The sequence below is a fragment of the Lepidothrix coronata genome, unplaced genomic scaffold (genome assembly GCF_001604755.1).
Source record: "Lepidothrix coronata isolate B3197 unplaced genomic scaffold, Lepidothrix_coronata-1.0 Scaffold22, whole genome shotgun sequence".
NCBI classification, from domain to species: Eukaryota; Metazoa; Chordata; class Aves; order Passeriformes; family Pipridae; genus Lepidothrix; species Lepidothrix coronata.
The window spans coordinates 1,980,147-1,995,326 of NW_016690202.1; the positions used below are offsets into that span (position 1 = coordinate 1,980,147).

Sequence of the window (15,180 nt, forward strand, 5' to 3'; positions counted from 1 at the left end):
AATGTTTCAGGAATGCTGACAGGAATGAATGAGACATCTGCTACAATAGCTGTTGCTCCACAGAACTCTACTAGACTTGTAATAATTGAGAGGGTAATGAAAGCAGCAAATCTGGGTGTAGTCTCTTCTGGTCAAGATAACATACACAGGTAAGATTACGTGTTATTCAAAGTAGCAACATCTTTTAATATGAATGTTAGTTCCAAATTAATCAATATTTGATTATATTAGGGAAAATTTTATTATCTGCACCTTTAACAGAGAAGGTACCCAATTATACTGTAATATATAATCCTAAGCAGATATTAACTTGAGCCTAAGTACTCTGCGGCTCTTTAATTTGAGTGAATATAGAACAATCAAATGTCTAGACTTTAATATGCACAGTTAGGGGAAATTGTTCTTTTCTGGTTTTGTTTCAAAGGGAAAAGGTAGCCTTTTAAAGCACAGTACTTTCAAGAGCTTTTTTTTTTATATTGTAATTTTTATTTTTGTTTCTGATAGTAAACAGGTATATCATCTGTGAGATGAGCCTGCTCCAGGTATATCATCTGTGAGAAACAGCTTGTTTTTCCTACATTATTTTTTGACCTTCCGATATATATGCAAGCAAAGCGAGTTACCAGCCAAGAAAGCCATTGGCCCTGTCAAAATTCATGTTGTTACTTGTAGATGAATCCGTTTCATCCAAGAGCTGTGATACAGAACGTCAGTGGAATTGATACGATTGTTGGTTAATGACAGCTTTTAATGTGATTGACTCAAAATATTTAGTCCTGTGAATTGGTATGGCTTCTTACAGGAACAAACAGGAAAATTGCCATGTGTGGAAAACTGAGTAGACACAAATTACAACAACCAGATCTAACTGGAAGCTGTTAACCTGGTCTTAGAAAACAAATATATCTCTCTTAGCATCTACTAAAACTGTTCGACAGTGTGAATTATCTCTGTAGCCCCTGAATTTTGCTATTTCAATAAGAACAAAGTATCTTCTTTTAAAGCAAAGAACAATGTTTTTCTTTGAAATTTTGTTGACTGAGATGGATGTTTGGAATGGTGAGAATCCTGTAGCCTACACAGGACTAATAACCTGATATTTCTCCTTGTTGGATTTATTCTCTTTTGCATTGCTGGGCATTTTTATTGCATTGCATTAACATTAACCCAGCTGGATTTTCCTATGTATTTGATACGGTCAATGATAAAATCCTGTTTCACCATAAAAACATGGTACAGCTAGTGCGATTGCACTGAAATGATTGTCACTATTGACACCTGCTCCTCCATGAAGGAGTCCTCATTTGTTGCATCCCTGAGGGATCTGTCTATATAGCCTGCGTTCTCAACATCAATTCAAAGACTAGGTGAGAGTGTCAATCAAGAGAGACTGAAGTGTCTGCAGTATAAAGGTGTTCTCCATCTTTACCCGATCTGTCACATGAGACATCACATAGGGATGGATTGTTTTGCTGGCTGAGTCTCAGAAAGACTCCCTAAAATAATAGCTTAGTCCCTAGCTCAGCCACAGGTTTCCTGATTGTAGATAAGTTTCTAATTTGATCTTGTTTTCTTTTGCTCTTTTGGTTTCTTTTAAAGGAGGTTTTCTACAATAGAGACTATAACCAACAGTAAATAAATTGAAGATACATTTCTGTCGGGTACACTCCTTCAGAGATAGTGGTTAAAGGCATATTCTGGTCCAGCTGAAGTACTCAGAGTGCTTTGGAACATCCTGAAATCTTCTTTGGTTTTTTTTTTTATATTAAAAATAGAATGTATTCAGTCTGCCACAGCGGTTATAGAATACTCTGCATCTATAATGTCCATTAGACCAAAAAAATTCATTTATTACAATATAAATGGCCTACAAGAAATGACCAGCAATGACAAGCATTTAGAAAATAGCCCTTCATTTGCTTCACTGTGAGTAACTGGAGTTCACAGCTACTATAATCATAATTGCCCCTAGATTTTACTGAGAACAGAAACAGGAACATTACCTAATTGATACTGTAATGAACCTGTTCATCTCTTAAATAGTAATACTTTATCATTAAAGTAAATCCCAGATTCTGATGAATGAATATTTGAGATAAACTTAGATAATGAATCCTTTCAAAACACTGAAACAAATGACTGAAATGTTTTTTCCTCTGTGTATCTAAAATATACATATGTGTGGATTACATGAACTATGCCATGAGAGTAAACAGAAATGGAGTCACTTCTGGCATAAGTCTCATGAGTGCAAGAACTGTGACATGTTTTATTTATGTGACACATACCCCATTTCAGGATAATAAAATAGTCACCTTTTATCTTGACAAAACAGTTAGAGATTCAATAAAATTATGTTGAAAGTGGATTTTTTAATTTTTCTATAGTATTTTCATTTGTCTTGTTTGTTTAATTGCAAGTTGTATTTGGAGAAAAAAATTCTATGCAAGAACTTGTTTTAGCTCATCGGGCTGTTCTGTGAGGACTACTTCAGTTCACTTCCTGGAAGTGCTTAGTACATACTTTTACACGGAAAAAGTACTGGGTTTAAACTGACATTCTGCACTGTGCAGCATAAATTATATTAACCTTTTAGTTGATCATCCCTAACTTGAGTATTACTACTTAATGATGGCTAATGCCAAGAAATTTTTATTGCCTGGTAATGCAGTATACTCATTCAAAATGAAATGGTACAGTTTAATACAAGTGCCAGAGTATCTAATGGATATGAACAGGTGTGCATTTCTTGGTGTTTTTTTCAGTCTAAACATGTTCATGATGAAGATGTTGTCATGCTGGTGGGACCCAATTAAATTAATAGCCCTATTAGGATTTTATTTTTGCACCAAATAAAAACACTTAAATATAATGAAGATTTGAAAGTAAATACTTGAAACAAACATCAACAGAGTAGCATGCAGTCACCAAAGAAAAATGAAATAGTGTAAACGTGTCATATACATTAGCTGTGTATCAGACCATATCACAGTATAGTAATACCTTCTTACATGCATTTTTTTTTCTCTCTTTACTATTTGGCTACTAAAGTTTCATACTTACTTGCAATGTAATAATTTAACTGTCAAGTGAGTGTAGAACAAAATACCAGGTAATACAGTTGATAATACTTTAAAGTCTTTTTTTTGACTTGTTTTACTTGAAGTGATATGTGCAAAAGTTTTGAACACAATAGCAAATATATATATATCAGAGCACAAAGTTGCAGGTTAATATTCATATATTTGCAAAATAAATTTTGCTGTACCGTTTGATTCCTTACATATAGCTACCTGCTCTTCCATTGAGTTTATACAAGGTATTAAATTACTGGACCTTGGAAGACTACATGCAGTGTGGTCTCATGTTCTTAATAGAATTTTACTACTTTATGTATTGATCTCTCTTGCTTTTGTTGTCAAGTGGTAACATTATTTTGATTTTAAAAGGCGTCTACGAAAAGCAAGCATGTGAAATGCATTTCAGAAGAAAAATTTTCTTGAATAGGAAATATTTCCCCTTAAATACGAAAACTTCAGAAAAAAGTGTATGATTTTTCTTAAAATATTTTTTTAAAAGAGTGATTAGGGTAATTGTTGGAATATACATAGCTCTTTCAATGTTCTGAGAAGCATTGATGTTGATAAAGTGATTTCGAAAGGAGCACCAAGCTTTTGTCTTTTGATTCAGGCCACATCTGAGGGCACCATTTGAATATCTGAAGATGAAGACACTGAAAGAAAAGTACTTGTTCCTGCAGGGCATTAAATCACTCTGAATAACTGCGTTTAGGGACCACGTGCTTTTCAGTTGAAGTATGTCTGCTATTTGTTGTCAGTGGGGAAAGTCCACCAGGAGTTTTTCCATCTTCAAGATAGGAGGATACATAAAAACATTTATTCCCTCCAAGTTGATTCTTCTATAGACTATCACTTGATCTCCTTGTCTCTACTTGGACAATAACATTGTTTGCTTTATATATTAAAAAAATATTCTAGGCTCTTCTGTTTCAAAATGTGATGATATGAAGACGCTATTCAACTCAAGATTTTCAGTCATATTCTATTTAACCAACAGAAGCCTTATTTACCCTTCATGCCAGTGTTACTTTCAGGATGTGTTGCTTATTCTTCTTATTATTAGATGAATAGTATTAAAGTCCCTCAGGTCTCTTCCTCCTATATTTATTTTCGGCTCCATAACCTCCTACAAGGATACGTAGTCTTCATTTGCTTCATTTTGAATATAGCAAAAGACAACAGGTGGTGATAGAATGAAAAGGCTAGTTGAAAACTTTGATCTTGGAACGACTTGAATGCTCTTATGATCCTCTAGAAAGTGTCAAAATATTGCCTACTATTACATAAGGCTCTATGTGTGAAGGAGAAGTGTTACGGGCTAAATTTGCTTAAGGAAAAAAACTAGTGGAAATACACATAGAAAGCATTTCTTTCCACTCTATACGAAATATGGTGCCAAAGCTTTTTAATGTGTTGGCAGTAGCATATGGCAGAAAAGTCTGTTCAGAGCTGTGATCACAAACCAGATTTACTTCTTCACTCTTTCATTTTGTTTTATACTCTCGTGCTTCCATTCATGTCAGAATATAATGTGTAATGGGCTGGAGAATCAGGCCATCTTCAACTGTCTACCTCTCTACCTTCCACTTTCCAAAGCATTTCTTAAATGGTATGCATTGTACTCTAGAATATTATTTCCCTCAATAACTGTAGCTGTACAAAATGATGCAAGGTAGAGCACCTCTTCTGCTTTTTTCATCCTTGAAGAGTGCTTGTACGTTGCCCAGTCAGTCAGTGGGATAAAAGTTTGAAGCCATCGGGGTAGATATGAAGAATGGATTTCAGTCAACTTCAACTCGTTTAATAGTCCATTGAACTGGTGTGTTGCTGCTGTTCTATTTTGGAAGTAGTCCACAACTGCAAACAGAAAGCAGTTGGGTTACAAAGCGAGCGTGGAATCATATACATCTCTGTTCTACAGTTTGTCTACAGGATGACCATAACCATTGACCAGCACTCTGAGACACGCAATAGCATTAATTTCAGTCCTCTAGTTTGACATGGTCAAGTCTCTCATTTCAACAACCCAGTAGGGGACAATCTGAGATTTTGGAGAAAATCAAATCTCTTTCAACACTGAAGCTTTAAACTTCTTCAGAACAGCCATATCCCACTTTAAAATAGTGATTTTAATACCCTTCTCCATTACAGTCACGAAAGTGGTGATAATAATAGTGATTTCTAGACATCACCAGAACTTGCAGAGTGGGTATTCTCATCTCTTAGTGTGTTGTCATAGTAGACACCTGAATTAGTGGCAAACAAGCTAGGTTTTAAACAAGAAGCACAAAACAGCACTTTTGCTTGTGTCTGGGGCAGGTCTAACTAGCTGAAGTACAACGTTGCATGCAGTGACTGTGCACCTTCTGAGACCTACATTTTTAAGGCCACTTGACTAAACCACATAGATATGCCAGTTTGTTCAGAGCTTGCCGTATGTAGTATACCATTGCTTAATGTACCCATGATCCATGTGATTTTATTGAATAAGATGTAAAATATCTTCCACCTGCCTTCTGGAGGCTTGTATTGCAATCCTTTAGCAAAATCAGAAATACACTGTGTAAATCATGTAATACGACAGAAAACACACTGCAATGGATGAGCATTGAAATTCTGAAGAACATGAAAGCAACTAGACTAAATGTAGAAACTTGCATAAAATGCTTAAAATACAGAAAACGCAGAAATCCAAGGATCAATACTTGTGTTTCGCTAGCCTTTATTTCCCACCCCATGCATCAGCCTGACAGTCTGGTTGTATTCACCCCTTTTTATCATTTTGCAACCTGTCATGTCCCATTTATAGTATATTGGCAGACTGATTCTCAAAGGAAAGAAGATTTTGTTTACAGACGATTTTGATTATGAGAGAATGTCATGCTTAGTAATCAGTTATCCTCCCCACATCTTTTTAATCCAGCCATATTTAATGTGGGGAGAAAAGGTGTATGTATGTGCATGTATGTACGTACATTTGTATTGAACAAAACCCCATTTAAAGGGGTCCAGCTGGAAAATTTCTTTGTGTGTGTTATATTTCAGGCAGAAAGTTGGTGATCAGACCCCGTGAGCTTAACATAAGTAACAATTGCATCTGCTTCCAGCATGTCAGCTGGAAAGGAAAATACTCATCTATTGAGGATAAACACCATGTATAAATTTCTGAGAAATATAAATTGTTTATAGTTATTCCACTTAAATCCAAAAATATGTTCTCGGCACCTGACAAACAGGTCTGTAATCCACAAAGCCTTTTTTTAAAGGTCTTTTCTGCTCTGTGTGCCCACACACCTTTTCAAAGGTTTTTTACTAAGCAGTTAGCCTGTTGGAGAGCTCAAATGAAGTGAAGTGTACCTCTGACAGTAGCTCCTTTGATGCATTAACGTGGACTGTTCTGCTTCTGTGGATCCTTAGCTGTGGGGCTCAGGTCTTCTTTTTCTGCTCTTCTAGAGAGCTGCAGTGGGTAGCTGAGTAAATAAACTTGTAATAGACATGCAGCCTTGATTTTGCTTTCTAATTTCTCAAGTAGGAATTAATTAGAGAGCTAAATACCCTAGGCAAAACAGTTTCTCTGGTAGTGTTTACCTGTAGGAGACAGAATTTTAAGTGGAATAGTATATTCATGTCCACGGTATTTCAGCCTTCATTTTAGCCAAAAGTTGTAAACTTTTAATGTTTTCTTCATTTATGATAGAAGCAATTCTAGCTAAAAAAAACCCAAAGAAAACCAAACAGAAAACCACCAAACAAAAAACCAACGAACCACCAAAAACCACAAAAACAGACAAATAAACAAAAAATAAAATTAAAAAAAAAAAAAAACAAAACACAAACAAAACACAAAAAAACAAACCAGCTAGACTAACCATTTATATTTCTTTTGAAACCCAAAACTAAGTCTTTCTAATTAGTCACTATTCTTAGGCTAATATTTTTAGTCCTAGAGAAAGTGAAAACCAAATTTTATAAATATGAATGTAGTCATTCAGTAGTTCCTACTATTACTATTCCTATTATAATTATTCCTTAATTTCTTAGTCAAATCCTAATGTTCCAGAACCTTAAAATTTTCTCTCTGCTAAAAAAATACAGTTACTATATACACTAATACAGTTTTTATGCATTATCATCATATGAAGATTTTGGTTAACTGGTACAAAATACTTGATCAAGAGAATGCATTCACACAAAATCATTTTAATGCCTTTAACGTTGTAGCTCTGTTATTGTGTTTAAGGAGCTTGCATGAGAATTGCAAAATTTAAGAATAACTTGAAGAAATTAAATTTGGGCTTAACATTAAAAGTATATGAGTGAGTCATGTCAGATACGAGGTTAATCAAAATAGGTTGTTCTAACCGGGCTTATTTGCTGTCCACTAGAGGACAGCACTGCTTTTGTATCTGAATGTTGTAAAGTGATAAATATGTGCAGCATTTTCTTTGAAAAACAAACAGGAACCTTTTGAGCTAGTTATTTAAACAGAAAACGTTTAACATTTAAAAAACTAACTGAGCAGAAGAATATCTTTGATTGTAAAGATCTTTGAGTATGTTTAATCTTTTAATATATTTCTATAAGGTAATCTACTTTCTTGGAATTTAATAATTTTTCTGCAAATTAAAATTTATAGCCTGTTTTCAAAATGGACTGTATGTAGTTCTCAAACACTTATCATATTAAATGCCCAATTCTATAAGAAAAAAAAATAGCCTATATGAGAAAACAAAATAAATTGAGTATTACAATTAGAATACTGTAGGTGTGAGGACCAAATCTTTTGATTGAAGCTTTTATCTCACAGATTTTGTGGAGGAGATATAAATAGTGGCATATAAAAAATGCTGAAATGTTTTAACTAAAGGTAAATTTGGAGGATGATAAAAAGTTCATGCAGCATCTTTTTGAACATGTGGAGTAGTGCTCTGTATGGGACAGTAAGATCAGATGACTCACTTTTATTTCTGCCTTTTTGTTGAGGTACAGTGCAACTGCTTAGTGGCAACTGAGAATAGACTCAAAATCTATTTTGGCAATAGAAATAAACATGGTAAAAATAGAGTATGGATTTGATTGCAATTTATTTTACAATTTAATTATTTTATTATACCCAAAAAATAAATAATGTTGGAAATAAGTACATTATGATAATGAATTAGTTATTTTGAACAATTTATTCAAAGATAATGTTAAAATAGCATGAAATGTAGTGGAAAAAAGAAAATATCAAATTATCATAATATGATTTTTAAGGTAAATATTAATCAAATTTTATTATTAATAACCAATGTTAAAATCACCAGATTAGGATAAGGATCCTTCTTTTGGTGAATATATTTCTCTTTAAGTTTTACTATTAAGCTTACTCTATCCCCAGGTCAGAACTAATACCCAAATACTTATTTTCTGTGTTTTAAGACTTACTCAGGGAATGAATACAAGTAATTAGTAATTTAGCCAATTTTTAGATAAATGTTATTTAGTCAAACCTTTACATAGCCGAGCAAGAGAAAGATTCAGATATTTACTATAAATGTAAATATCTTTGTTGTCCAGTTGACACACTGGAAGGTACTTGATAGTTACTCATTTTTATATGTACAAATTGAAGACTAATTCACAGCAGTATGTTTTTCCCCTTTGAATATATTCATTGCATAACTTGATTACACATTTGTCAGCTTTGGACTAATTATTTTTCTACAGCTAGGGCAGGGTATTGCATCTTCTGATTGTCTTCCTTACTAATAGGATTCTGTCTGCTTCAGCAGGCAGTAATTGAAGGCTTCATGTACAAGATTTAAAGAAAGGGTGGAGGGAAAAAAAAAGTTTTAGCCTCCATGTGCTGTTGTCACTGTTTCTGGTAAGCACTAGAACAGAAAAAGAAGAAAATTTAACTTGAATAGGAAAGTCAGAGAGGAAAAAAAGCACTGGACAGGAGAGAGTGTATGTTTTAATGCTGTTGAATTATGCGTAACAAACCCTGCTCTGCTGTAGATATCCTGATAGTGAGTGTTGAGGTGTAAATTTACTTTCTCAAATGTTAAATTTTAAAGAGCAGATTTTAAGTGAGTTATTCTGTTGCTGTATATTCACTGCCATGAAATTTTCATAACCTTTCCCCATAAAAATGTATCTCCTGTATAGTGTAGCTATCTTCTGTCTACAAGTAAAGAGAAAATAACTGCTAGTCTGTATTTAGGCTAGTCATCATTACAAAGTCAGTGGCAAATTCTGTCGTACTGTAGTATCTGATACTCTGTTAGCCGTTTATGTCAACTATAAATCTTTTTTTTTTCTGTGTGATTATCATGAAGGAATTTTGTTTTCATGGAAAATGACTAAAAGTATGTTCTTGATTTTTAACTCTTGAAAGACCAAATTACTTTCTAAAAATATACAGTACTTTATTGTTGTTGGTTAAGAATTTTATTCGTAATACATATTTCCTTACCTACTGACAGGTACGATGTTTATGTAAAAATGATATATGAACTGCTCTTTTTTTGCATGTTACATATGCTCAGAATATTTAACATTCTTTTTAAAGAAAAAAATACCTATAAACATTCAGAGTATGCAAATGTTAGAAACACATTGTTGTGTTTCTAATCCATCTTGATTTTTGTAAATGGGAAAAATATTAACAGCTGCAAATCTTCCTTAAATGATGTAAAATCAGGTTTAGAATTAATATTATCAGAGAAAGAAAAACTGCAACAGCAGAAAACTGCTAGCAGAAACAACCATCTTGAAACTATTAGTGAATATTTGGTTCTGTTTTCTGCGTGGTATTCCATTTACTTTCTTTTTTTTTTTCATATTCACTGATGCATCCTTCGTTGCAACAGAACCATGCTCATAATAGTGTCTTACGTTAAGAGTTGTCCATAAGACAAATTCTTTCTTTTGGGCCTACAACCAATCAATTTACATTCTAGATTTAAATGTACCACAGTGCAGTTTCCAAGGCTTATTTCAGTCTATGATTTCGGGTTGGTTTATTATTTTCTTGGATGGGGTTTTTTGGGGGGGAGGGGGTTGCTTTGAGGTTTTTTGTTTGGAGTTTTGTTTGGTTTTGTGGGGGTTTCTAAATTCAAATTCTAACCTCTAAGGCAGTATCAACTTTCAGAAAAAGTGGAAAATAATTACTGACCTTGTGGGGAAAATAAAAGTTTCTCACAAAGAATAAAGACACATTATTAGTGATTAATTTTTGCTCCTGAGAAATTTTTTTAATGGCTTTCTGGTCTAAGTATCTAGTTGAGCACAACACACATTTTGGAAAATCCATGTGGGTTTATGATAAGAATAAGCATGGAAATGTAATAACGTGTACTTAGTTGAAAAAACAGCTATTAACCAAATCCTTCAATGACAGTGTATTTAAAAAATTGACAAATTGCTTGTGGCTTGTAATCAAAATCCAACTGCTTCATCCTGTTATAACTGTATTCAGTTTTAAGATCACATAAGTGATCTTTAGAGACATAATTCTCTTTAGAAACTAGATTATGTTCCCTATTTTAAGGAACAGATTTTGGTTTCCAATGTTCAAAAGCAGCTGTAAACACACCGTGTGGTTCTTCTTCTATACATGCTTTTTTGATGGTGAAATAAGTCATCCTGTTGTGTTCCAATTCTTTTTTCACTAAGTGATTCCAGATCGGTGACCATTGACAGAAACTGATTAGCCACTGCTAGTTATGGGTATTAATACTTTGCGTAAAATTATCTGAGTATCAAACCCTTTGCATCTTGCAGACCACATACAAACTCATATTTTATTGATTTTACATGTTTTGTTCAGGGGTATGGAAAAGTGCTATCGATCCCCTATACAATTTCACAAATTCACATGTAAAAATATCAACACAAAACTCATCTCTGATGCTTTGGACCACCTTGGCTTTCGCAGAACGCTGACTTTGTATCACTTTCAGCTTTTCATAAAAGAGGGTAAAATCAAGCCTCGGGGCTATGAAGCACAGCAGGAGTGCCAACTACCAACCTATTTATGTGCATACTCAGAGATAATCTGCTTCTGTGTTGTCCCAAGACACAACTGTTAAGTAAATAAAGTGACTAATAAGACTATTGTTTCTATAATTATCCCCCTGTCGAAGTCAACAAGAGAAATAGTCATCTTCTACATTGCAGCATAAATAGATGAAATCATTGATACAACTAGCTAAGTAGGTAATTTTTGTAGTAGTAATGTTGTTTTATAACCTCCTATTAAAGGGAGAGGTCTTTGAATGTATCTGTAATCCAGACAAAAGAAATAGATTGACCTGTGATGGGTGACATTAGAAAAGTGCCCCATGTTTCCTTAATTAGTATAATGTGTTATGAGATTTTGATATGCTTAGTTTAAAAAGAAAAAAAGACAGAAATTACTTCTCGTTTAAAGAGAACCTGCTTCCTGCTTAAGTGGCTAATATTTTAATTAAGTCTGGAGTGAAGTTTTTTGAGTATCTCCTGATAAACTCCCTTCTTTATGTTGATGGTAATTAAACAGATCCCCAAGGGCTTGGGTAGGCGCTTTGCAAGGCCCATGCTAATTGTTAGACAGGAGACACTGACCAGTTGGTTTGCTCTTGAATAGCCCACAGCATGCTGTCAGCCCAGCAGTTTGATTTTGCTGTATTGTGAGCTGTTGTCAAGGCTAACTGTGTCCTATTGTGGCTGAAGATGTTGCGCAAATTGAGGCAGATGGCTCTGATTCAGACACGTGTCATTCAGAAAGAGAAGAGGAGATTGGCCCTGCAAAGTGGGGTCAGACTGGGTCACAGACCTGCTCTACACTTGTTAGTGTTTTCAAAAGCCCATGTGCAGCAACTTTGTTGTTGTGAAGTAACCGAGGGGGGGGGTAGGAAAGGCATGGTGTGCTTCTGGTGGAAGATGGAAAGATGGAAGCTGTTGCCATCATCTTGCTTCCTGTCTCTTGGGCCTGGCTGTGCACACAGAATGAATTAACAGGATTGACAGAAGTTCATTGTGCCTAAAATGGCTTTTCAGTCAATTGTGGTGCTTAAAAGGCTAGTTTTGCTTTTAATTCCGTGTAATTAGTGGGTTCTTCATGTCTTGGAATTTAGTAATGGTGCATAAGTCCTAACTTTTGTCTGTGTGATTGGTTGATGGTTTTTTATTTATTTCCTTTGTAGAATTTTTAATAATTATAAAATACCTGGAAATATTGGTCACATTTTACATATTCTGGAGATAAATTCACAGATGGAATGATTCAGTGTCTTGCTGTTACTATAATTTCAAAATTATTGGTTTGGATGTTTATAATTTTGACCAGTTTTAGTTTGAATTAATTTCTGATTGCAGGAGGAGACACTTTTCACAAAGTGCAACAGTTTGGCTTTTTCTGAGAGTTCTGCTACATTTAGCATAGTTGTATTGAGTTGTATTGTCTTTGAGGCACCAAATGATGGAAATGCATGGAAAACTGTACAGCTGAATAGAGGTTGCCAATAAACACGAATACTGTAGATGAACTGTAGAATCAGAATTTACATTAAAAGAAAATTATTTAAATAGAATTTAGTTTGTACTGCTAAATACAGAATATTGTATGATACTTTTCTTCTTCAATGCAAAAATATTTGCACAATGCTGCACAAGTTATGTCTGAAGAATTTATGGGGGGTTTTGTGGTTTATCCCCTGAAATACATCAATGAATTTGGAAGTATATTATTATATTTGAGCTCATTTAACTTTAGCAGAAATAAATATTAGCAATCTTTGACCTTAAGATCCTTAATGATTTTTTTTTATTATTATTTTTCCTTACCCCTTCAGGTTTGCAGCTAAGACTGTGCACAGTGGGTCACTGATGCTAGTCACAGTGGAGCTGAAGGAGAGCTCTACAGCACAGCTCGTCATAAACACCGAGAAAACTGTGATTGGTTCTGTTCTGCTGCGGGAGCTGAAGCCTGTCCTGTCCCAGGGGTAACCTGCTTACATCTGGACTTCAGAATCTGGCACAGAACAAAAGTGCCTGGCATCCACTACTGCTGCCTTTCATTTATAATAATAGCCCTTCCATCTGGCAGTGGGGGAAGAATACACTCTTGACATTCTTGTCTTCTGCTTTAGAATGCTAGTGTGTATCTATCATGTATGCAAGTACTTTCCTTTTTTTTTGCTTGCTAACCAAAGAACATGTATTTTACTGTCCGTTGTCTGTGCTTTTAAAGGTATTTCCCATTTGTTCTACTCTAGTTCTTCCCTCTCTGTTCCCCTCCCCCACTACCTTTCTTCCCCATCAGTTCCCTCCCCCCCCAAAGTGCACAAATATTAGATAATAAAGTTCAAGGGAAATCAGACAGCTTGAAAACTGAGTTCATATGGCAGGTAGGTTCCAGCAACAAGTTTGTGGTTCAGAGAGGTTTTGTTACATAAATGTAAAAATTCAGTAAGAACAGTAAAATGGTGTTTTCTTTCTAGAAATGCTTGTAAACCTGAACTCCTCTGTTAAGAACACTGTTCCTGCTTACTGTCTGTTTCTCAAATATTTTGTTAAGATGCCAATAAAGTAGTGCTATGTGCAGAGGCTCCCTTGTCTTGTTTTGGTAGAGAACTGATAACAGTATTATGTATACCAGGTTAACTAAAGTAGATGCAAATAAGAGTGGACACTACATACACATCAGCAAACAACTCTTATGGAGGCAGCCAGTTTTTGTGCTCCTATGGTAGTTTTCTGCATGCAGATAGTATTAAACTAAATACTGATTATTAGACTATTGTGGCAAATACTGTCATCTAGTTTAATAAATAGTTCAGATCTTTGCTTGAAATTTCTTTTTTGAACTATATTTAAACATCTCCCACCTACAGGACTTGAGGCAAAGAGAAATTCATAGCCCTATCAACTGAAATAGGCCTGAGAAGACAAACAGCTGTGCAACCTTTGTTTTACCCAGTTTTCTGCTTGTAGCTTGAGTGTCACTGATTTTGACCTTCCCTTCACATTCTGGTTACATGGTTCAGACTGAAGATGCTGATTTTTTTAATTTCTTAATAGTTCTCCTCACTTCCAAAATGGCTTTTCCCAGTAACTCATGGCTCTCCTACAGAGAAGATATTTGGATAGGTGTAACCTTGCTCTGTCACCAGGACCCTTCCATGGTTCTTTGATGCTAAGTGGTGCTGTTCTGGTTTAGGATGGTACAAAATGGTGCTTCATCAGAAATGTTGCATTACTGCACACTCCTTCTAAATTCTTCCAAAATTTTCCGCTAAAATTCAGTAGAACTATAAGGAGGCTCAAGTGTGTAGCAGAACTTATTGGCAAATTCTGAAGAGGGGTTGGATTTTTAAGGCTTTTAAGTTGCACTTCTGTGAGAAATGTAGTTCTACAGTGTGCCAGCACCCAATATATGCTAGTACTTCTCAGAAAAAGAAAGAAGAATCTTATGCCCTCAACAGAAGTGTACATGTTCTTAATCAATGTTTACATTATTTTCTGAAGTCCTAATCCTGCAATAAGCTTTTTATTGAATTAGTTTTCAAGTCGATGTACAAGTTATTCACACAGATGAAAAATGAATCATTGTAGAAATTACTGTCATCTCAGAGAAAATGCAGATTGGTCTAGATAGTATTTGATGTTAAGACCAAGTGAGAAGGTCATGAGGGAAAGGTGCAGAAACATGCTTCCTGAGAAAAGACTGGACTGTGAAAACTTCAGCCTTGTTTGTAAAGGAGAAAACAAATAAGAATTGCTTCTCATACCACAGTACAAATCAAAGAAAAGTGCATTAATGCTATGTAAATCGCACACATTGCTGAGTAACTTCTGCCTCCCTGGAGTACTTAACAGTTTAGCACTGAAGCCCAGAAACGTGCATAGTAAGGACAGTTGGGGAGTTTCTGGTATTAATTTACATTTTTCAACACTCTGTGACTTTGTCTAGTGGTTCAATAACTCTTGGTATGGGTCTTTGGCTGATTATAGAATCATAAAATGGTTTGGCTTGGAAGGGGACCTTGAGAATTACTAGTTCCAACACCCATGCTATGGACAGGGACAGATTTCACTAGACCAGGTTGCTCAGAGCCCCATCCAACCTGGCCTT

General features: G+C 34.9%; 1 protein-coding gene across 2 annotated transcripts in view; it reads left to right on the forward strand.

Annotated features, from left to right (window-relative positions):
• AP3B1 (adaptor related protein complex 3 beta 1 subunit) overlaps positions 1 to 13,649 on the forward strand; it is a 147,645-nt gene extending 133,996 nt beyond the window's left edge. For both annotated transcript variants that reach the window (XM_017808082.1, XM_017808080.1), the window contains exons 26-27: positions 11 to 149; positions 12,899 to 13,649. In XM_017808082.1, the coding sequence (XP_017663571.1) occupies positions 11 to 149; positions 12,899 to 13,052 (293 nt within the window). In that variant the 3' untranslated portion in view covers positions 13,053 to 13,649. The remainder of the gene's footprint in view (positions 1 to 10; positions 150 to 12,898) is intronic.
• The last annotated feature ends 1,531 nt before the right edge of the window (positions 13,650 to 15,180 follow it).